The sequence below is a fragment of the Amblyomma maculatum genome, chromosome 3 (assembly GCF_055883805.1).
Source record: "Amblyomma maculatum isolate TAMU_Amacu chromosome 3, ASM5588380v1, whole genome shotgun sequence".
Taxonomy (NCBI): Eukaryota; Metazoa; Arthropoda; class Arachnida; order Ixodida; family Ixodidae; genus Amblyomma; species Amblyomma maculatum.
In genome coordinates, this window is record NC_139346.1 from 181685397 (window position 1) to 181709991 (window position 24595).

General features: G+C 46.1%; 2 protein-coding genes across 2 annotated transcripts in view; both read right to left on the minus strand.

Moving 5' to 3' along the window:
• Positions 1-10: 10 nt before the first annotated feature.
• Prosbeta1 (proteasome beta1 subunit) lies at positions 11-6676 on the minus strand. Its single transcript, XM_084598850.1, has 6 exons — positions 6432-6676; positions 6187-6254; positions 5233-5364; positions 4024-4153; positions 2919-3063; positions 11-206 (listed from the first exon to the last, which is right to left on the minus strand). Exons 1-6 carry the CDS (start codon positions 6555-6557, stop codon positions 79-81), a joined length of 729 nt encoding a protein of 242 aa, XP_084454976.1. The 5' UTR covers positions 6558-6676; the 3' UTR covers positions 11-78.
• A 5996-nt stretch (positions 6677-12672) lies between these two features.
• Positions 12673-24595, minus strand: part of LOC146197109 (uncharacterized) — a 39561-nt gene continuing 27638 nt past the window's right edge. Inside the window, exons 4-8 of the mRNA XM_084596440.1 lie at positions 20580-20756; positions 17357-17406; positions 16730-16844; positions 15815-15964; positions 12673-12793 (exon numbers count right to left, since the gene is read on the minus strand). Coding sequence (XP_084452566.1) covers positions 12754-12793; positions 15815-15964; positions 16730-16844; positions 17357-17406; positions 20580-20756 — 532 coding nt within the window. The 3' untranslated portion in view covers positions 12673-12753. The remainder of the gene's footprint in view (positions 12794-15814; positions 15965-16729; positions 16845-17356; positions 17407-20579; positions 20757-24595) is intronic.

Sequence of the window (24595 nt, forward strand, 5' to 3'; positions counted from 1 at the left end):
TAGACAGCAAGAGGGCAGGCACTTGGAGGTTTATTTTAAGTCCCACCGAAATGATACAAAAAGCAGCAGGCTGTTTCTTCATCCCTGGTAGAACTGAGGAATCTCATCTCCGGTGAGAACCTTGCGTTCTACGCCATCTTTGGTGATCACACCAAGCCGGATGACACCTCCACTGCTGCCGTCACGGACTATGGCCAGGGAAATGGCTGTGGAGACAACGAAAAATGCATTGGCATTAAAAGAAAAGCACATGAGCATTCCCCCGATGCATGGGAGAATCCCAAATGAAAGAATATTTTCGCACAAATATCTGCATGCTACAATTCCTTGCTTATGCAGCTGACTTTCGGTAATTGTATAAAAAGGAGATGTGAAACCGTCGCCTTTGTCTAAAACATTCATCGAAACAATGTCTGTCATTCTAATGCAGCTTTATATTCACCATAAGAAACTTAGATAAGGGTCAACAATCTTGCAGAGCTGAGATGCACTGTTACATCATGCATATATACATGCGCCACAGGGCAAATGCAGTAGACAATTTGTTGAGTGTAGAATGCACGCCAGTTGGGCAGGCTGTGCTCGTATTCTTGCTGTCGCAGTAGTTGTCAGACAGCTTTCTCAACTACAGTGAAAATTTTAAAGCACTGCAGAACCTGCACTGCGAAAATGCAGAAGCGTGAGCGTTGTTGCGACACTAGATGAGGCGTCGTTTTACCTTTACTTCTTATTTTATTTCTAATTTTTTTGTTTCTATTTTTTTATTATCTTACGCCCTCCAACGCACTGATAATAGGCAAGGCGAATTATGGCCATATTTGCAGGAAGTCACCATAGACCAGTAGTTGGCGCGCTCGGCTGGGTCACAGAAGAATGGTGGTTTGAGTCATGGTGCGTCACAATGTTTTTTCTTAAGTGTCGGCTCATGAACACGTGCTCTTTGACTCCGCTCACGAGGTAAGCAATGCTTTCTTATTAAAAACTGGAATACAGATTGAGCTTTTTCAGGAAATGATAGCGAAGAGTCGACCCGCATCTTGTCAACGCCCGCTGACGGTCACTGGTGTAGTTGGCATGGCACAAATACTTTTGGAAATGTAGCATCACCCGCACGCTGGACGGTACAACGGATGGATGCACTATGGGATCTGAACAGCGAGAAACACTCATCATCCGATTTGAGTTCGCATGACACTAAGTAACGATTGCAGACTTTGTGGACCTCTGGCTTGTAATGCCTACAAACAGCACTTAAATGCAAATGAAAAAGAGAGAGAGAGTCATCAGTGTGCAGAACTGGTTAAATCGCATTTGTTTCAAGGGAGCGGAGTTTTCATTATGAGTATAATTGAGTGATTTATTTATTTATTTCACTTTAAAAACTAGTTCTTTTAGGGAGGGGGTGAGTTTCAACTTATAGTTTGGCATGAACTACATTCCAGTTTTAATGGTAAGCATCACAGTGCCATAAAAGAAAAAAAGAAAAAGAAGAGAAACCAGGGAGCACCACAGATTCTGCCTGCCTGGATGCAAGTGAAATGGCTACTTTTCCCCAACAATGGCTACATTTTCCCAACCTGCTCTGGTCCTAGAAAGATCTCCACTGAAGGACCATACCATCACTGCCAGCAGGAAGAGTAGATATGGTTGCAGAGCTGAATGTTTGACCTCATTCATTTCCAGTGTCTCAAAGGCACCACAAGAAAAGAAAGAAAATAACAGTTGCAGCCATGCTGACGCTAGCACGTTAGGCCAACAATGCTGCCATTGCAATGTACCATTAATTGCTAAAGATTTCACAGGCCGATATTAGTGAAGTGGAACTTTGCTTTTGTCTGGCAGTGTAGTGTGTTTATCTGCACTCCTCAAGAATGCCATGAAAGATAAAGCGGAGTGGAGGGTTACATAGCCAGTAGGCGTTACGCCTCTTACATCCGTTGAGCGCGAAGCAGCGACGGTTGATTACGGCCTTGCGGCGACCATCCTACATTCATGTCAGCTGTTTTGGCGGCGGTGAAAATGGCCACAGCTTTCACTCTGATGCACCATTTCCTATGCGACAAAGCTGAGATACCAGGAAGTCACCTCTAGCAAACGCTTGAACCACTGCTGTTGCACACCGCCCACGCTGTATGAGAAAGCCAACCAAAACTGATGCTAGCGTTTTTCTTTTTTTTTTTTGCAGCCTCTGGAATCAGCATGAGCACCTTTGAATAGTAATAAATTTTCAGAGTGACCTGGCCGATTCTTTAGTGAAAGCACCGCCCAAGTTGCTGCGATCTCTCTGGCTACACTGCACTACTCTTGCATACAGTGCTGCCAAATTTTATATTATGAATTTGTTACACTGATTTATTTATGTGCTTTGCTATAAAAGGGTTTTACTGTACATACTTAGCCTTATTCTGACTGTCACTTAATTTACTAGACATTAACCAGGCAGCCATGTTTGGAACTAAACTGCTAGGCAGCATCAGCACTGATGATGGCTAGAGAGACAGCCTACATCAGACAGCAAAGGTACAGTGAATGAATTTGAAGATGGCCATTTTGGAGCTATCCCACTGGGATAACGTGCACTGCTGCAGTTCATACAAGAATGTCAAACAAAATGCATCAATGTCGCTGGCCCTGTGATTCCTCAGTTGTTTGCAGCATTCTCCAGAACGCAAGTGATTGTGTGCATAAAAAAATTCATATTCTGGGCTGATTCAGCTGCAGTTTAACTTCACGGTGAGAAGAATGCATACTGTGTTGCATCAAATCTTGAAAACTGGACTGTCCTCACTGCACAACTTCTTTTTGTATATCACTGCCAGTGTACAAAAGTAGCAAAACAAGCACTGGACAGTGGCTCATTCAAGGGCATTTCATTTACCTGTAAAGAAGCGAAGCAGTTGTAAAAAAAATCAGCTCACCTTTTGTGACAAAACTCAGGCACTCCTCCTTGGTCATGCCAGGTTTGTAGTTGGCATCTACATAGCCGTACAGGTACGTGCTACCAGAGCCACCCATGGCTACCGGTTGCCTCATTAGCATGCCTCCCAGCGGAACCATGTACACCTGGGGAACCAAACGAAGGAGCAAAAAAGAATCCACTATAACATGGACCTTAATACATGGCCCCAAACTGAAAGAAATGTGCTAAAAAGACTCAATATGTTGACTTAGCCTGCTGCAAAATATCACAGGTGCAGTTTTTATCTTAGCACAAAATTTTACGCAACTGACTTGTCACTCAAGATAACCATGCCACAGACACCCTGTTGGCATCAGCATCAGCCCGCCTTCTCTCAGATGCAAATTTGCACAATAAAAAAAAAAAAAAAAAAAAAAAATAGTACAGAAAATTTCCAGTGAGAGGAGCCAGAGCTATTGCTGTCACTTCTTGTTTGCTCCAGAGGAAGAAACGTGGCTGCAAGGCTTCAATTTCACTGCTATTGATCTATACAACACCTTGCCCAGTGCCTATGATGGGTGTTCTTTTCTTTAGATATTTGCCATAACCAAAAATTACCACGTTCACTAACAGGGCATGGTATGCTCTTGACATTGATTGTAACAACTCTGGCAGTGCGATTCATGTGGGCCTCAAAACGTGCTACTGGGAATCACATGGCACAACTACAGAGATTGGGCAGCATTACAAAATGTATTCCTTGGGGGTGAGGAAGGGAACGCCGCACATGTACTGCTAACACTGCTCTGACAAAAAGTATGCATGGCACCCCTCTGAGTCACACCTTACTTAGGTGGCAGCAGCAAAACGAGGTGCCACATACACTTTGCTTCTGCATAAAAATGTGCCCTGGTCCCTCGTTTTCAAACCCTGTGGTAAAAGATTCTGAACCTCTCAGTAAATGTTACAAATAAGCACCTGTCTGGGTTCCCTTATGTTATGGGCAAGAAGCAGTACTTAGTGATTAGGTGCGTCCCCCTCCATAACGAAAAACAAAAGAAGCTGTGTCTGCATCTGATGACACTGACAATCAATGTAGTGCACTGTGACTACAAATTCCTTACCTGGCCACCATTGTGACGGTCCCATCCAGCACAGATTATTCCAGCCACCAGCTGGTCACGATGGTTGTAGCAAAGCTCCCGAAATATGTTGGCTGCTGTTTCAACTTTGGCTGGCTCCCCCATTACCATCCTGCCATATAGAAATGCAAAAGTTTAATGCATCAATGCCACATGCATCAGGTCATTATCATCTTCAGAACCCCACACATGTCCACTACAGGCAAAGGCCTCTCCGACCACTTGTAGCCTCCCTGTCCTTTCTAACTTCCAAACCTCATCTACCCACCACACTTTCAGGTGCCCACTGCTACGTTTTCTTTGCCTTTGATCTATTATTATTGAATGCCTAGACCACGTTTATTTCATCTTCCTAACTGCAGCGAGGATATCATTAACTTTCATTTATTCTCTTACCTGCTCTTCTCTCTTCATACTTCTTAATCTCGTTTGTGACATCTTCCTTTCAATACTCTACTTCTGGGTGCTCCATTTTATCAATTTAGAAGATGCATGCCAAAACACTTTAAACCATTGTAGTCTCCTAATTATTTCATTCTCACAGCTCAAAAGCATAGTCACAAATATACTCTTACTAGATCAAATACTTTGCTGTCCATTGCAAACTGTTACACTCTTCCCAGACAGCTGAATGTTATATTTTCATTTTTTTTTTTCACATTAATTTTTAATCTCATTTTTTACTAGATAAACAACGAAACAGTTAGGGCTACCATTTAAAACTGAACATTAGTTAGAACTAACCTAGCCAGTTCACTTCACACTAAGACATGCTTCCTGCAAGCGAACCTTTAGGTTACATATCATTAACGAACTTCGTATGCAGTTTTTTTTCTATGGTCAAAGCATACATCTCTGACTTGGCATATCATGCATGCACAATGGTAGACCATACCTCTGCACGTTTAAATTGAAAGCATGAATTCTGGGGGTTTAGTGCCGTGACCCATGACTTAACAGTGAAACTAGAGTATTTTGAGCTGCTCTTGGGACTACTCAAAGGTCAAGTCCACTGACAAATGTGGTAGAACTAAGACACCTGAAAACTGTGTTCCCTCCTTTACGAACTCTATACCAAGAGGACGCACAACCAGGAGTGCAAGAACCTTCAGTACACCTGTATTTTTGGCTCTGCAATGCAATAACGAGGCTATGTAGAGCAAGGTGAAAAAGAGGCGAGTCCCAACTTACTCATAAAGGCCAACATGGTAAGTGACAATGTCAGCAATTGCCTGCGTGTCCGATGCAGAACCCGAGCGGCAACAGTAAATGCGGTCTGTGACACGCGTCAGCTTGTCCGAGACTCGGTTGGCCACGTAAGCCCTGCACCAGATATATCAGTGTCACGAAAGCACACTTAATATGCCACAAAACAGAAAAAATAGACGAATTAAAGAACACAGAATGAAGCAGGTGTAGCCACAAACGGTAGCCCACTCTTTTCCATACAAGTCACACTAACTTGCACATGAGAATCCATTGAGAAACTGCACAAAGAAACTGTTATCAGTGGCCTTGATAGAACACATTTTTCATGTTTACATCCAAAACTGAACTGTGAACTGTGGGGTTTGACAACCCCAAGCATGGCACGGGCTATGAAAACGAGGAAGTGCACGGCTCTAAATTAACTTAGACTGCCTAGGCTTCTTCACTTGCTTTGGTCTACCCTTTTCGCCTCCATCGCCTTTTTGCAGTTTCTTTTTTTTTTTTTTTTTGTACAAACTAGCCCATATGTGTGCATTGCTTTTTTAACATGCTCTAGCGTCGCACAGCACTCGAAACACAGCTGTCGCAACCGAGATAGTAACCGCCACCATGGGTTAAACAGCAGAACGGCAGAGGCACTGCACCACAGCAGCGGCATGACGTCGAAACCAAAAACAATTCCTTCCGCAATTTCACGAAACTGGACTGGGGCCCTCAGAATTTTAGCGCTTAGAAAACAAGCAACTTTCATCGCGTCTCTCCGTGATAGCAACGTGAGCGTGCATTTTGCTTCTGGGTTACACAGTTGTCCCGACAAGACAAGTGCAACAAGAAAATTAAACTTCATCATCTTACGAAATATAGATTGCAATAATTGAAAAAAATAAAGTACATTTTATCAACAAAACATGAACCCTCTGAACCATTCATCAATACCCTGTGCTCGTCCGGGTATCCGCTCCTATCACGACACCACCGTCGAACTCCACAGCTATAATCGAAGTCTGCAAGAAATAAGAAGAAAACAAACATTTATAAACCTTAACGAAACGTAGATGAGCAATGAGCAAAAATTTCGAAATGAACCGACAAAACGCACATTACTCTGAGCATCACTCGGAAAGGTTGCACTTACGGATAGAACTCTATGCCTATGGAAACTGGTTCATATAAACACTCACCCCTGTTGAATGCTCGGCAGTCATCCAGTCTGGGATAACATCGCTTAAACTAGGAGGGCCAAAATGGTTCATGACTGCGCCGGTCTCAGCAAGCGGAGAATGACCATACACATTCGGCGCCGCCATTTTAACTTATGAAAATACTAGTGCGGACACGCCGGCAACACCGTTTAGGAGAAAATAGCTGGACAACCGCTGCTGCCTGATTGGCGCTGTCGTCGAAGACGCCGGAGGCAGCTGAACCGCTGAACAAGCAGCGATAGTACTAGCTCTAAAAGATTCGAGCTTCACAACTGTATACACCGACTCTAGCGCATCCACTCGAGCTTTTGACAAGGGCGGAATAGACAAGACGAAGCTACGGATCTTAGGCGGAAGTATACATCACTGATCATCCATCGTATAGTCGTATAGGGGGTATTCACTGACGCGCTGTGCGCTGTGCATTGTGGGTAATTAAGGCGCAGTCGGCCATTTTTGTGTCCACGGAATGAACAGGGCGAACGTACGTATCAAGTGCTGTCGTGCGGTTCTACAAGCAGTGGCATCCGCAGCTATATGTTATTTATTGAGCTATCGTAGACTGTAATAGACGTGTGCACAGTGTAAACAACGGAAGCTGAAGAGCTGCGCGAAAGACCTCGGCATTTTAAGGTTCCGGAAGTACACACGAACAACTCCACCCGAACGAGACATTTCCCCGAGATGCGACGCCACGTATGGCTGGCACGGCACAACCGCACAATTATCATGGAATATGAGAAATGTATGTCAAAATGGGCTGGACTGGAATCTTCCGAATGTGCCCTAGCAGCCAGCTCTTGTCACTATCTGTGCACGACTGTTCTTCACGCACTCGGAAGACACATTCCCGGTAAAAGAGCAGCGCGGTAATGTATCGCTTGCAGTCATGCGCATGCATTCAGCGCGCCGCCAATACCTCCTCGCCGTGTTTTGTTGCCATAAAATCCTTCAAAGAGGACTCTCTAAACTTTGTGTTGCTGTACTTGCCTCATTCGATCAGAAGAAGTCGGATGTTCGCATCGTCTGTGTCGGCAGCTAATCAAAGCAGACCGCATGCAGATTCGGCAAAGGAACGTAGGCGGCAGAGTTGCATTGCAGAAGGTTTGAAGAACTTTATAAACAAATTTATCTCTAATAACAAATCAAGTTTAGCTTGGCAAAAACTGCGCTTTATTTCAAGAGTTTTGCTGCAAAAAGTTATTTCGAGCCCGCAAGGCAACGAGGTGGCGCTACCGGTGTCATCGCTGTGGTGGCTGTGGCGTGTGGCAGCGGTTACAGACGATACAAACATCCGACTTCTTCTGATCGATTGAGGCAAGTACACCAAACAAGTTTTGTATAAAAGATACTGGCTACTAAACGCCATTTATATGCAGAATATCAGCTACAAAAACTCAGCGGTTTAGTTGATATTAACGTTGGATGGCACGCACGTAATTGCACAAAGAGCGAGTTCGTCTGCTTCAACCGCAGCTCTTAACCCAGCCGCTTGTAACCTAGTTGCGTTCTTCGAGTGGTCAGTAGGCTTTCGGTTGGTTTCTTGTGATGAAGCTTGTCTGTAGGACAAGGAATTCAAGAATGTCGCACATATTTATGCGTGGGTACAGGCGCGACGCTTACCGTGCTGTTACGCATATCGACTGCACACAGGTTGGTACCAAAGTTTTGTTTCGTACATGTCTCTGTCCACATCGCGCCCACTTTGCAGATAAATCGAACTGTCACTCATGATAACGGTTGAGTTTTCATAACAACGGTGCTGGCATGAGGCAGAGTGACAGAGCAAACGGACGCTAACTGCCGCCCCGTACTAGTACTAGTCAAAACAGGACGCAAAGATGGCGTCGGCTGCATACTGACGTCAGCTGTGACGTCATGTGAATACCCCCTATAGTTCCCGCCACACATGGGCAGCTTAGCGGGCGGCCTGCGGAATCTCAACGAGATCGCACACGAGGCGGCGCGAGGCGCGAGGACTTGTCGACAACGTCTTTCCGGCTTCTCTCGCTACTCCACATATCGAGTATACAGAGATCAATTATTCCCGTACAACGAGCTCACTAAGCAGACAAGCATTTCCCCTCTCGGATACGAAATTAACCCGCAGCCAGTCGGTCACGTTACGCTTGCTCCAAACGAACTCATACCCCAACCCCTGGCGCATGAAGCACATCGACCGAGACTACGACGGACAAAATATGTGTACGGTGCAGTGACCGTGTAGACTTGAACCATATACTGCATGGTTGTGCATCGAGCGACGCCTACGCCAAAAACAAGGAACATTGGGACAAAGTGCTAAAAAGTGCTTCACTACAAGATGAGCTTTGGGCTGTCCAGGAGGCCCGCTCGGTGGCGGAGAACCTGGCGGTGGCGGTGGCGGAGATCCGTGGTCCTCTGGCGGGAGCTGCCAACTTGGGTCTCTCGTTTCACATGGGACGGTTATGTCAGAATCAGCCTGCCAGGACCCTGGTATTCCCGTTACCCCTATAGGTCACTACGTACGGCACGTTCATACGGCTTGGTTAAAGCGAGGCTTTATATGTGGGCTGGGGAAGAAGAAGAAGAAGAAAAAGAAGAAGAAAAAGAAGAAGAACAAGAAGAACACTAACAACTTTTCAATAACTTTTGTGATCTTAAATCTTTTGTTTTTGTTTAGTTGTCAATTACTTTAATACATTAATTCAGTTTGTGTAGGACATTTGGCAGTCCACACTGAACCCTGGCCAGTCCCCCTTCGTGGGTATGTGCCAAATATCAAGGAAGAAGAAGAACACTCGGTCATTCGCAGCTAATGCTTTCGCTCCATATTCGGTTCAGTAAAATTAAACCCCTCTACTTTTTTTTATTATTATTATTATTTCTTTTTTTTTTTTTGCGGAAGCAACACTGCGTTAGTCGGTGAGCCATTTCGCGGAGCCCCCAATGAGCCAAGCTGCGCATGCGCGAGGAACGAGTAATGCCATACCATTGAAGGACTCTGATGGCACCTACCCATATGGCGAGGGATTGGCCAGGGTACATTGCAAATACTAAATATATATGGACAAAGAGTGGAGAAATTAGATAATTTTGAGTGTTAAACTAAAATTTGAACATAAAGTAAAATAAAGGCAGGCTGCTGCTTCCGTCTGGGCATGCCCCTGCCTTCTTCGTCTTCACGTTTCATTGTTGATACCACGTTCGATGACGTGGCACTAGCGCTCTTGTTCAGCGGTCTGTGGAATTTCTCTTTGCAGTCCCTTGCATAGGTCTTGTGAGGGCCCTTGCACAAGGCGCAAACGGGCGAGCACTCGTGCATTTCATCTGGTCTTGGCGTTCCACAGTTGTGGCAAACAGCCCTTTGGATTTCGGTCAGACGTCTGCTCGGTGACCTGGCATGCCGTTGATGCAAGTCGTCCTCGCTTTCCGGCAGGTGTAGCAGCAGCGCTCTGACCACCCGTAGTTGACCATGAATAGAGCCTTCTGCCCGGCAAAGACGATGGCTGTCGATGTAGTCTTACCCAGTCGACGCACTTCCAGCATTGTATGGCCGGGTGAGTAGACGTCTTGGAATAAAGAATCATCACTCACTTCAGGTTTGATGTCATGTATTACACCCCTGAAAACATCCTCGGGTAAGGCAACATCGGCGGTGACCATTTTAATCTTGTTGTCGAGGTGCAGAAAATTAAGCTTGGCGACACGGTAAGCGCCTGCCTCACATTGAATACACACCATTATAATGCTCTGCTAGCTAACAGCGCGCAGCGTAGACTTTTCTTGGAGAGGGTTGTTGAGGGTCGCGATCCCTAATTCGAGGTAGTGGGAGCGTGGATCTACATATTGCAGATCCACCGTGGTTTTATGTCAGATGACGACATCGTATGTAAAATTCGTCAGACTGAGTAGGCGTGGAGGTCTCGGTGTCGGAGGTTCTTGGCGTTTTTTCTTTTTCGGCTCTTGACTGGGAGTGTGGATTTAGCTTGCACCGCTCTTTCGTTGTTGACCCGGGACCATATGTTTCAGCCATGGCTACTGTCTTCATTCGAGAGATCCTGCGGGGGCGTCAGCTGTTGCTGGGATGTTGGTACATGACTGAAGTCCATTTCCGTCGGGTCGTAGCCTCTTTGCGAATTTTCATTGACTGCTGGGACGCAATATTTATCAGAGATATCTTGCAGCTTGCTTTAAGAAAGGACGTACCAAGTACTCCGTATGGTATACGGTCCATGCCTGCCCATAACCAAGGGGGGTGGGGGGAGGTGAGCCGCCATACGACTTATTCATGCTGCCTTCCTCCACAATGCACAGAAAACGAGAATGGCTGTGAGACATGCTTATGTGCGTGCTCGCTCAGCGAAGCCCAGTCGAAAAAAACTACAGAAAATTTTCTGATGTTACGACAGGATTTCTGTGCGGTTTTTGACGGGAATGCTGTTGTGACAAAAGATCATTCTGTAGTAACATCAGAAATTTATGTAGTTACAGCAGAAAAGTGCTACAGAACTACAAACAGAAATATCCTACAGAAAAACTACAGAATTGCAGAAAAGTACAACAGAACTACAGAAAAAGTTGATGGTTACGACAGAACTACAGGATATTTTGTCGTATTTTTGACACAGTTCTGTAGTTTTTTTTCGACTGGGAGGAGTAGTATTCTAATGAAAGCGTGATTTACACACGAAAGCAAGCTACAATGCCCAAAGTTTAAAAAAGTAATAAAGGCCAGTTTTGATCGAGCTGGCTAACCTAAAACGTTTTTGAAACACAGTGCAGCCTTACTTTTAGCTGGCACTCTGTACTTTGAGACTTTCATCCCAGTGTATATTTCATTGTGAACAAGAAATAAGAAAAAACGAGTCTGCATAGAGAGAGAGAGAGTGCCTAGCGCGTGCTCATCTGGGACATGGAAGAATGACGGTTCGATTCATGACGTGGACGCAATTCCCTTATTTTTCATCTTTTTTTCATGTTTTCATTTTTTTTTTGTACCTTACAACGCGAACTTTAAACGTGGAGATTTAAGGCTATCGACTTAGAAACAAATGCTTACACCAAGGCGTTGATACCAGGCGAGGATGAAATGTCGTTCACGACTGGGTATCGCAACTGCAACATGTGTGCTTACAGATGACAGAATGAAAAGGTATCACAAAGGTTACTTGTTCAGTGATAGCTTAATTCTTCGTGCTTCTTCCTTTTTTACGTGTGGAGTCAGGGCTTTGAACAAGCATGCATACCTGCAACGCGTTAATTAGATGCAACCTGAAATAAATCGTAAATTTTCTCCATGGAAATGTGGGCTCTGCACCACAAGAAACGCGGCAAGCCCAAATTAGTATCCCCGCTACAAAGCCCTCCTAATTTTAAATATAGCCCGTTGGGAGGACTGTGAAGCCTGCTTGCTTGCACGCAGTCCACGTGAGTCCCCCGTCGAGTAATTTAGGGTCGATTAAACGCCAATCGTTATTTATTTTTTTTTTTGCGATGCTTTTCGGATGTTCATCACGTCATGGAGTCGAACTCCGAGTCAATCATGGTCTCAGCGATGGATGAATGGATGGAATATAGGAGCGTCCCCTTTGGAACGGGGTGGTAGCAGTAGCTATCATGCTCATTTTTCTCCCTATATCTAAATTATTGTTTTGGTTAACTATACCATCAATCTATGCATTTAATTTTTGTTTCTACATTATTAACATTATGACACTTTTCTTCTTTTAAGCCACCAATCTTCCAGTCGTGTTTTGCTAGTTTCCACCGCCGGTATATTCACCCGGCCACTGGTATCTCTAAACCTCAGAGCTTCAGGAAGAGTGACTGCGCGTGCATCGACTTCCGGATGGATACTATTACATTCGAATATAACACGGTCAATTGTTTCACTGGAGTTACCACATACAGCACATGCGTCATCTTCATTGTTAAATTTCTTTTTGTAGCTGCGTGTTCTAAGGCACCCTGATCTAGCTTCAAAAAGTAGGGCACTGCCTCTTGAGTTATCAAAGAAAGCGGCGACATAACTTGTGCCCCAGCTGTTGTACACTACCGTAACCACGGCAGCGAGCTGAACTGCGTAGCCCCGGAAACACACATAGCAGTTTCTATTCGCTGATGCAGGTAGAGTGTGAAGCATATGCTCTGTGCCAGCCATTACCTGAAAGGCCACGTCTCGAGCGCAGGAGCACACACTAACACGTTTCAGGAACACCAAAACAAGTATCTAGAATTGTTTGTTTTTTTTGAAAATGTTTATTGAATATTGTAAAATGGCAACCAAACAAAAATGAAAACAATGAGGACAGGACGATGATCACGAACAGAAGCTTTTCGGCATGACGACGACATTCCGGCTGGAAAGGAAAAAAAAAAAGAAATACTAGTAAAGTAAAAACAAAATATAGTTTGCCAATGCAGTCTGTCAGTCAGGCAATGCACAGTCTTGGATACAAATGTTTGCCCTTTCCACAGCTCAGAAGCATTTTAAATTCCAGCCCAGTGCGAAAAAATTATACGCATACGGGGATTTATAGAACCCCTTGATAAATTCACTGGGAGCAGCAAAAATCTTTAATATATCAGCGTATTTACTACATCAGTTGCTGGTGATGACATGGCCCTGAAGGTGCTGTCTGGTAGTCAAATGGGCTCTTACTAAACACATCTTGTTGCTGAATGAAAAAAAAAAAGAACACTCTGAAATACCTTTCATCTCTCCCTTATAATCTCTTAGTGCAATTTTTGTCAATTATAAAAATGTTTTACATCTTGGGGAAGTACCTCTTAAGCATGAGGACAACGTAGCTACAAATACTACCAAGTATGATTTAATGTGAAAACCAAAGCTTTGCATGAAAACGATGTCACTTTTGCTGTTTCTGTCCTTTAAAAGGCAATAAATGTTAATTGTGCGCGGCAGTCAAGTGCTGCAAGATCGCACATGCTGCACCTCCACTTTTTGCCTCCGCTACCTCATGCTTCATGCTGCACAGGGCTGTGAATGCTTGCCCGATTCTTCCCCTTCCATTTTAGTGCTTAGCACTACTAGCCGCAATCACGGATTTCGCCGATGTCTGTCCGAAGCCGCTCACTCTCTCTCTCTCTCTCTTCGTGAACTTGAAGTGGTGAAAGATAAATTGAGGCATTGAGGAGGCTGAGCGGCCGCACAGCTGCAGCAGAATCCTCTCCCTCCCTCTCTCTCTCTCTCTCTCTGTCTATCTGCCCGTCTCGTCGTGAACTTGAAGGGAACAAGAAGGTGGCGACGCCCGCATTACGCGACCTAACAGTGAGGGGGCGGAGCGGCCATAGATCCAACCAGTGAGAGTAGGGCGTGCCGCAGTTGCGGACGTCGGTGCCTTCACTGGGCAGCGCTTCACAAGCGTGTGTTACTCCGGACTGAGCAGTCGTGTATCGCTCGCGCGTCCTCAACTTCGGCATCTCTCCCCTCGCATCAGCCACTCATCAGCCTTCACTGACAGCAGACGTGCACGCGCTGTGCTCCCTGGACCTCGGCTCCGAGCCGCTCGCCGCGTCGCGAAGCAGCTTGTGCTTACCTCTTCGCCTTAACTGATGCTCGCCTTCAAGCGTATTTCCTGCTCTTGGATTACCTTTCTTTGTCCTGGAGACCGTCTTTCATGCTCGGAGTGTGTTAATGCAAAAACTCTGGAGCATCTGTTATGCTCATTCCCTACATTCTCCTCAAATCTCTCTTTCTCTCCCCCTTTGATCTCACCCCAGACCTTTCAGGCTCTGAGCAGTGCATTCCACAGAGGGATGCAATACATCGTGCCTATTTTCGCTCATTTGTAATAAGAACCACTGAACATGGTATAAGGAAAGCTGAGGACGCGTTTGCTTTGCGTCGCAATGGATGAAGCCGGGCCTTGTGGCACTGTGGCACAGGTTTGCCGTGATCGACGTGCTGAAGTAGGACGGTTACGAAGACAGCGGGAACGCAACTCTACTGATTCTGTTATACCAGCTAAACGGCGCAAGAACCTAGAAGCACTAAGACTGAGGAAACGTGCCGAGCGTGCTTATGCAAAACGAAGTATAACAAAGTGTAAAATGCATAAAAAATATAGCAGGGATAAGCAGTGCTACGCACCTACTTCGCATTTGATTAACTATGTAAATCGGCTGTAATTTTTTTCTTGCTGCACTTTTACTATCCTTTACTTTCTGAACGGGCCGCACCGCCTCCTTCCCATTTTTGTGGACAGCATTACATTTTTTTCCCTACGCGCTGCGTGCTTTCTTTCACAACTCCAAGGCTTTTGTAAAGTAGGCTTCTTCTAAATGCTACCAAGCCTAGCGGAAAAGCCACTTAAACAAACACGGGGGGGGGGGGGGTATTTTCATGTTTTCAAATACAAACAAACAAAAAAAATCTTTGCCTCGCGATTCCAGGTAGTGCGCGGCGGCGATTTCATATCGTGGGAGTCGTCGCCGTCGCCAGTTGCGCTTTATTATAACCGATGTTTGCCAAAAATGTCTTTATATAAAGGGGGAAAAATGTACAGTTGTCTATATGGAAGATGAACGGGACTTCAGTTTCACTTTACTATATCCGAGGTTTTACTATATCAGAGCTTACTATAGTGAGGTTCTACTTACTTCAAAAATGTGGATTTTTCGGCACATAATTAAATGAAGCATTTAGAAGAGTATTTTCCACTGCTATAGCACTATAATATACTAGAATTCACACGGCAACCGCACTTAGTCAGCTTCAGTTACCTTTTCAGTAAACAATCAGATCGTTCTGCTCGAGAATCGAAATCGCTGCGCAATAAAAATTGGTGCAAGAAAAAATACAGCAACGCAATAGAAAATCTGCGTGGTTACGCTAATTACATGGTCATAATTACACCCTGTGAGTACCTTTATTTCCTTTTCGCGGGTGTTCCGTTCCTGCAGAGCCGTGTGAGATGATGCTTAGAGCATCGTGCAAGGGCGGCTTTCACAGATGCTCTATCCTCAAGCTACCGTTTTACTCAGCACGACTGGAGAGTGGGTGTCCTGTTATTTCCACCCTCGTCATTCATATTTCTCGATGTGCGTTTCATAAAGTGTGGTCATATATCGGTTGACGCGTATGTGTCTACTGCTGGCATGGAGCAGTTTCGTTAGTTTTCTCCCGTGCCAGTGAAAACACTGGCCGACGGCGGGAATATGGGCGCAAATATTCTCAAATCGGCGACCTGTTAACGAAAATTTAGTGTTCTCGTTGCAGCTGCTCTTTGCTGAATTGTCTTCGTGCGCTAACGTAGGCCAGTAACCGTGTAACGAAGACACTTCTGCTGTCCGTACACCGGCAGTAGGGTGGCACAGTGACAGACACCCATGGACGGGCTATCGAAGTTTCCACCTACCCGCAGTTTCTCTGTTGCATGCGGCAGTGATTGAGGTAACGCTGTCCGTCCGATCCACACACAGGGTCCAGGATGGGCAGACAGCGCTTGGGACACTTGGGTGGCTCCAGGCACCGGTTCAGCGGCACCAGCTGAACGGGCTCCTTGCTCCTGCACGACCACCACCAACATCTCATGGCTCAGAGGTGCGCCACTCTGTGCTCTTTCTCTCGCCGTACAAATTCGAAAGGAAGATGCACCATGCGCATTATTCGACGCTGAGGAACGTAACGGGCACTTCTTAAACATCAGGGAATATTGAGGATTTGAAGCTTCCTCAACATTGAGTAAGATACATTCCTTATGGCAGGGTCAGATTTATGGAAAACGTTTTTCCGGTGCGGCTGCGTTGCTCTCGTAATAAAAAAAAAATGCATTTGTTTAACTTCTTTCACTGAGCAATAAAAAGGAGCTAAATTTGTTTTACTGCTGATATGTATAACGACTTATGAGTGTGAATTGGTTTAACAGCCAGACATGAACAGCGGGCGAGAGGGATTAGTCGTGCTACCTTGGTCTAACCTATAGCAATGATTGATACCCATATGTTCTAATAAGCGTATGAAGAGGAAGAGCAATGTGAGAAAAGGAACATGTATATTAGCAGCACGTGCAAATAACACATTTTCAATGCTACCCTCTGAAAGGAAAATGGTAAGCGACTCGCCAAGTGCAGCGACTATTCAGGCATGAGAAAAAGTAGCTTCTCAGAATTCATCCGAATATTTTACTCAGGTCAGGGTACTGCCATTAGCGTGCGGGGAAAAAAATTGTGCTGCCGTATATCCAAGAGTCACTTTTTTGTCATCTATGCACTGCGGTTCTCTACGACCTAATAAGCATGTAACAATTAACGTCGTACAACGGTATACGAACCCGCAAGTCTCCTTCCTGAAGAAGCACTCGTTAAGGTAGACCTCGCCGTTGGATCCACACACGGGCTCGTACAACTCCGAGCAATCTTGGGGGCACGAGTCCAGCTTCCGGGCCTCTGCACAAATGCGAGTAAAGTATGAAATACTGAAAAAAATGAGTGTACAGCGCATCCCTATTTGCTGAAAGGTATATTTTGCGTACATATGTTGCACAAGTGAAGTGGTGAAGTTATATGGGCCATGAAGTACCTCTGTAGCCATCTTGACCCCATCGTCAGCGACTATACGAACTTTCTTCTCTCGCCCTCACCCAGCTCAGATGAGGAGGTCGGGGAATCATCATTCAGGTCGGCCTCTCCGCTTTCTTTTGTGAATAAACCTGCTGCTGTCTATAACCAATCTTCCTCTTGCCTACATTGCTACAACCATGTTTACGCGAGTTAAGTGTACTGCGGGCATCGATTGCCTAAAGCAGCCAGTTCGCTCGCCAGTTAAACGAAAGATCGAACGTCGAAAGGCAAATTCGTTCTTGGGCTGGTAAGTGGCAGATGTGCCATTGAATCCACAGATAGGCACTGCTTCACTGTTCGAATTTCACGAATTTTCGCGACGAGAGCAGAAAACTCACCTCTGGCACTCGCTATGCAGACAGCCAAGGTTTGTGTTCCGACGACCTTCCTGAAAAAAGAAATGGCGCGTGTTTGTAACAATCAGTAGTAACATTAGAAAATTAGTTGTGGTGTGGAAAGAAAAATGGTAGGGGTAACATAAAGAGATAGGAAGCGTGCAGTGTGGGTCAGAGAAATAACTCAAGTTACTGATATTCTAGTGGAAATTAAGAAGAAATGGGCATGGGCAGCACATGTAGTGCGAAGAGAGGATAATCGATGGTCGCTTAGGGTAATAAACTGGATTCCAAGGGAAGGAAAGCGTAGCAGGGGGCGGTAGAAAGTTAGGCGGGCTGACGAGGTTAAGAAGTTCGCAGGGGTCAAGTGGATGCAGCTAGCACAGAACCGGGTTAATTGGAGAAATATGGGAGAGGCCTTCGCCCTGCAGTGGGTATAGTCAGGCTGCTGATGATGATGATGATGTAGCTCTGGTTAACCCTAGTTTAATTGCGAAAGCAATGGCGGAAGCTTCTTCTGCCTGCTACATTATGCCACTATCATGCCCTATCAGTGTAAGGTGCTACATTATTGGGGACACTTAAGCTCATCCTTTAAGGGTATGACGCGAGAACGTAAGCTACCAGCCGACATATAAAGCCTTGAACTAAGCCGTATGGACGTGCCTGCGTGTCGCAGGGGTAACGAGAATGCAAATGGTTCTGGCAGGCTGATTCTGATATCACGTCCTCCCGTATGAAAGGAGCGACCCGAGTTGGCAACTCCTGCCCGTGGCATAGGGGTAACGTGAATATAAATGTCATGGCAGGCTGATTTTGTTATGAGGAGACCGTAGCTACGCCTCTTCGCGGCGTAGCAGCGGACACCCGAGGTCTCGCTTTGACTGCCGTTGTATTGCTTTCGCAATAAAAGCAGGGCTCTAAATTACATGCTTGTATGCTCCTAAGCGAATAGATTTACTTTTGAGAAAACATAAGAATATCTTGCGACGTATCAATATATAATCGAATTCGTTCAATGAGATCTGTGCAGCATATATGCGTGGCGTTTTTTTTTTTTTTTTATCTACAGAATGCTACAGGATTAATTTATCGCCGGTGTAAAGAAATGAAAGAGCCATTAACACTCGTATATGAATAATTTATTGCGCTGCGGTCATTGCAACCGACTATTTCCACGAGAAGAAGAAAACCGAGCGTTGTCGCGCTATAGTGCACCTCCAACCAGTCAGTGTTCGGCCACGTCCCCTGCCAACTTCCACCCGCCAGAAGCATGCTGGCGATTTTTCGGGGCTTCAAACGGTTGACGCCGCCGCCGCTGCATGATTTCTTTCGAACGCAGGAGTACTGACGCTCACGATTAAAAAATAAGAAAAAAAAAAAGGGGGAGGACATTTGCAGGAACAACTTCGCTATGGCTCGACCGCTGACAATTAAGTGTCGTCCCAACTCCTTTCACCACTCACTTGTTCCTATATGCAACTTGATTGTCTAATATAGTTGCATTCCCGCTCTTTCATTCGACCACTGACTTACTCAAACGACTGCATCGATTGTTTTATAAACAGCAAAGGTCATTACAGAAGGGATTATTATTATAATTTGGCCGAGCTGGCCTTGTGCTACTGCTTAATGCTGGCGGCGGTAAAACTTCAATTTCCAACAGGTACAGGATAGGCGTCAAGCTATCCGCCTATACGGCGGCCTGGAGACCTTGGACCTGGGCGGCGTGTTCGGCCAGTCGGATTACACCTAGCTGAGTTTCAAGATGTGAAGTCAACAGTCATCATCATGATAATCATGATCATCATCATCATCAGCCTGACTATACCCACTGCAGGGCGAAGGCCTCTCCCATATTTCTCCAATTAACCCGGTTCTGTGCTAGCTGCATCCACTTGACCCCTGCGAACTTCTTAACCTCGTCCGCCCACCTAACTTTCTACCGCCCCCTACTACGCTTTCCTTCCCTTGGAGTCCAGTTTGTTACCCTAAGCGACCATCGGTTATCCTCTCTTCGCGCTACAAGTCCTGCCCATGCTCATTTCTTCTTCTTGATTTCCACTAGAATGTCGGTAACCTGAGTTATTTCTCTGACCCAATCTGCACACTTCCTATCTCAATGTTACCCCTACCATTTTTCGTTCCATGGCCCTCTGCGTTGTCCTCAACTTAAGTAGAACCCTCTTGGTTGGCCTCCACGTTTCAGCCCCTTAGGTGAGTACAGGTAAAATGCAACTGTTGTATACTTTCCTCTTGAGCGATACCGGTAAGCTGCTAGTCATAATCTGCGAGTGCTTGCCAAATGCGCTCCATCCCAGTCTTCAACAGTATAGAGTCTCCCAAAATTCTTGTGTCTTGTATTTTTATTCTTTCTCTTCCTTAACTTCGGCGCTTATTTTAAGCGGTGTATAAAACATATACGGCATTTATGAGCGTTTACAACAGCTCTTTTATTTTCATCTTTTTTTTTTTTACCTCGACAGTCATACATGTGGCATGTATAAGGTCAAAGCGCAGCAGAATGCGCTTATCGCTTTCTCCTGCTGGTCAGTATTTACGCTAGCTAGTGAAGGTATTTTGTAACGATTCATTTTGCATTCGTTTCATTTGGCCGTGATTTCAACTGTGATGTTAACCCCACTTCATCCAATACAGTCGCGTACTCGAATTCATTTTCTTGAAAAATATGTAGAGATTGGAATAACTTGTCACCATCGTTAGCGGCCATAACTGATGTGATCTCTTTGATAACGCAGTACAAAGTAATTCAGTGGTTATGCACTAAACAAATAAAATTTGTCAGTTCTTTTATTTTGCGCGTGTTTTAAGCTTTGCCATTTTTGTGTTTATCTGTATTCTGACATGAAACTTGACGACAGCAGTTAAGGAACCCACCTCCGACTTGCGCTTACCATCCGCATTTTTTCCTTAGCCACAACTGAGAAATTTGTTACATGGACCGCCAAGAACAGCTCGTATATCCGCTCTTAATTCACTGAAATGGAGTTTCGAAGGACACATGTAAAAATGTAAAAAGAATTGGCCATTTTAGAACAAGGCAGCTCAGTCTGTCCCGCACAAATGGCACGTCTTCCTGGCAAGCTTATAGCGTCCATGGAAACTGAACTGCAGCGCCCAGCCATCTTTCCCTTCCGATGATTAAAAAAAGAAATATGTCTATGCGTTACATAATCCGACCAAGGGTGAGATTTAGTATGCGCACCCGCAGTTCCGTCGCTGCATGATGCACAGGTTGGGATAGAAGCGGCCGTCTTTTCCGCACACCGGGTCGTAGATGTCGAGGCACTTGTCCGGGCAGAGCGGATGCCGGCCACGGCAGCGCTCCCACTCGACCACCTGGACGGGCTGCCGGTGACCCCCGTGGAGCCGGCGCTGCTTCCTGCGTTAAGAAGAGGGAAGAGACGACACGATGTATAGTAAAAGGCTTTACATTATTCCTGGGGTGAAACTGGACGAGAAATCCCGTGATTCTCCGAGCGATTATGCATCTGCGTTCTACAAATTTAGCTGCCAGCGTTCTCGCGTCGTTTATACTCAGAATGACTTCATCATGCCGTAACCATCATCGGTGACAAATGTCGTCATTCGCCTGATTAATAATCATTTGCTAACATTATTGGATCATGTGATTAATTCTCATTTTATCACACTCCTCGCACGTGAATCGTCTTACATAGATATGTCTCCCATGACCTCCATTGACTGCATTATCCCTCTTATAGCTACCGGTGTAGCTCGTGAAACTGCGGGCATTGGTGTTTCTGTGGGATACGTGTTTTGTCTAGAGAACAGGAGAGCTGTTTCCGAGGCGAGACACGGCGACTTTTGTGCTCGCACTACTCCGCTGCTTGGGGGTCGTTACGGGGATTAAGGCAACAGTGCAATGTTTTACCCTGAGGGTACAAATAAAATAAATGAAGCAGTTGAATGCAAACGTAGATGAACGGCGATAACTGTGCACACCTGGCTATAGCCTGCTGTATATAGCCTGGTATAAGAGGCTAACCGAACTACAAACATGTTTTTTTTTTTTTTTTCGGATTCCGGCGTGATGTACGCTCTGAGGGCTACTGGAAGTTAAATCACTAACCGGCAGTTTTCTGTCGCGTTAACTCTCACTCCTCTGGTAGAGCGGTCGCCACCGCTAATGAGCCATGTAAAAAAATTACGAGGGACTTCAGTGATTAAGATAGTGAAAGGGGAAAGCCTGAGTTCCGCATTCTGCTACGCAACTGGCACTAGTCAGTAAGTAATTAATTAGTCATTAAGTACATAGTTACTTAAGAAATTACTTAATCGGACAGTAAGTGCTAAGTAATTAAGTAATTAACAATTAGCCACTAATTAGTATCTGATCATTGATTGCCATATGGCCATATAAGGCACGCATTCGCGCATACTGCGGTGGCGCTCTGTGATTGGTCGAGACCTCTATGACGTCATCATGCCTCGGCCAATCAGAGCCGCCGCAAAAGCGGGACACATTTTGTCCTCGACAGCATAAGCCATTAAAGGCTTTCGCCAAAGCACGGCTTTAACTTTAATAACAAACGCCGGCGTCGGCGTTGTCGGTGTGCAAGGTTGTAGGGTTGTAGGGCGAAACTCAGTAGAATGCAAGGAAATAAAAAGTATTGCAAACCCACAGGATCGAATTCGCATCAAAACTATGACGCAAGCATTCTTTGGACAGCGTTCAGGGTGACGTCATACCGTATCGCATTCCATTTAACGTGCATCTTCTAGTCAAGTTGGAGGTAGGAAGTCGAGTCGACCCCTTAAGTACTGTTGTGCCTGGCCAAAGCCGCCTAGAAATTCAGCCGGACGCCAAACTTCTTCGGCGAACGCCTCCTTCACAAACTTTGGATACTTCTCTGCAAAGCACCAATGCACTGGAGGCGAGCCGTACCAAAGGGACAGAAGCGACGTGTTTTAACATGCGCTGAACATCCAGACAGCACGGCGCGCCGTGGCCCTGACGGTGAACCCCTTCTCGCCCCGCGGCATATTTGAAGCGAGAGCGCAGCAAGCTCTCCCATTGGCCCTGCGAAAGTGCTGCCGTCGGATTGGACCATTTTGAGCGTCAACGGTTCTCGGCAACGGAGTCTCAAGTGCTTCCGTTCGAGACTCCGAGTGTGAGTTCGTCACTAGCGTCCATCGGGAGCAGTTCGCCCCCTGACAGTGCGGACGCGGCGGAATCTCCCCGGCCGTCGCTGCGCGAGAACAGTCGCGTATGGCTATGTTAGCTTTCGGCCCCAGAGCCGATCTTGTTGTGTAAATACATGTAAATAGTGTATAAAGCCTTTTCTTCATCTCACCAACGCCGACTCGGATTCATCGCTACCGCCCAGGAAGCTGACAGCCCTCGTTCACGAAACGGGTGACGAGCGCTGCGTTACCAGCTCCTTGGCACAACCCTGTTGACGGTGGGCTACTGTGTGATAACCCCACCGGCACAACATTGGTGGCAGTTGCAGGATCCTTGGCACAACCCTGTTGACGGTGGGCTACTGTGTGATAACCCCACCGGCACAACATTGGTGGCAGTTGCAGGATCCACTGGCATAACCCTGTTGACGGTGGGCTACTGTGTGATAACCCCACCGGCACAACATTGGTGGCAGTTGCAGGATCCTTGGCACAACCCTGTTGACGGTGGGCTACTGTGTGATAACCCCACCGGCACAACATTGGTGGCAGTTGCAGGATCCACTGGCATAACCCTGTTGACGGTGGGCTACTGTGTGATAACCCCACCGGCACAACATTGGATGGCAGCTGCGGGATTGACCGGCGTCAGGCACCTCGGCGCGGTGAGTACCTGAAGTTTCCCTCAAACGCCAGACTTCTCTAACACACAGGGTAGCTTAGAGAAAGGCTGAGCGTAGCATTGTGTTAACCTTGCGTGTTTCAAGCCTACAGGAAGTGTTTTGAAAACCAGGGGATGCTAAGAGGGGAATCAGTGTGAGAAAGGCTTGCGCATCTCTTGCTAGGAGCGAGATAGCGAACGTATAGTACACTATTCTAAAAAGGCAATCAACAAGAGGCCGGTGTGAAAGATGGAGAGTTACAAGGTCAAAGAACTTCTCCAAATTTGTGATGAGTTGGGCATCGATTTGGGCTCAACAAAAACAAAAAAGGAAATCCTTGAGATCATGCAGGCAGAGGACGTGACGGTTGAGGAAGCCGCAGAGGCCTGGGATGATATTCAAGAGAGAAACGAGAAAGAGGATCGTGAACGTAGGGAACGTCACGAGAAAGAGGAGGACGCCCGTGTATGGCAACTGATGCAGCTGGAGGTTTCAACACATAGAATGAGCGTGGAAAAGATTAAAGCTTTTAATGCCAGTCATTGTAACGGTTCAATACAGCGAGACTGTCCACCACCGTTCCTCATCGCCGAGGATATGGTAGTGTATTTGGCAGACTTCGAGAATGTCTGCAGAAGTAAACGTTTCGAGCGAGATAGTTGGGCACAGAAGTTGGTAGCTCTTCTCTCCGCTGAAGCGTCGGAAGAAATCAAGCGATTGGTTGGCGACCGCTTGAAAAATTACGATGAACTAAAAAAGTCATTGCTGATACGATATCAGATAACGCCTCAGGATCTTCGGAAGAGATATGAGAGCGAGAAACATTGTAACAAGGCATACTTTGATTTGGCCTATCAGTTGAAAGCCGCTGTAAGCGAATGGCTAGAAAGTCAGGAAGTCTCGGAGCAAATTGTGCTTGCACCAGAGAATGAGACACAAGTTGGGGAAGCGGCCGAGCAAAGCGATAGCAGCAGCGAGCTGATCGAGTCTCGAACAGAAGTGTCTAGGGTTACCTTGGTCGAGCCACTGGCAGCTGAGACGGATAGAGCCGACTCCATCGGCGAGAAATCCGCAGTGACACCGTCCTGCACGCCGCCTCACGTAGCTGTAAGCAATCCGATTCCACCAATCGAGAGTGGCGACCTGGCAGTAAATCAACCGCCTGACAACTCAGAAGCAGCAGTTTTACAGCATGGCGGAGATGTAGTCAGGCTAGTAGACGACAAATTGGCGATGTCCGAGATCAGCGTTGTCATAGATCATCACTCGCGGAAAAACGAAGTGGCGCTCATGGAAACTGCGCAGCCCGCGAGTGGTGAACAGCGAAGACAAACCCATGACGCGGACGCTGCCGAGAATCACACCTGTGAAGTCGACAGCGAGCGACTAGATAGGAGCCATGAATCTTCCT

Excerpts from the sequence above, each read along its gene's own strand:
- Prosbeta1 (XM_084598850.1), bottom strand. The coding sequence starts at position 6,557 with ATGGCGGCGCCGAATGTGTATGGTCATTCTCCGCTTGCTGAGACCGGC. Across the intron at positions 3,064-4,023 it reads ACCGTCACAATGGTGGCCAG|GTGTACATGGTTCCGCTGGG; the intron begins GTAAGGAATTTG and ends TTGGTTCCCCAG. Across the intron at positions 207-2,918 it reads CCTGAGTTTTGTCACAAAAG|CCATTTCCCTGGCCATAGTC; the intron begins GTGAGCTGATTT and ends TTGTCTCCACAG.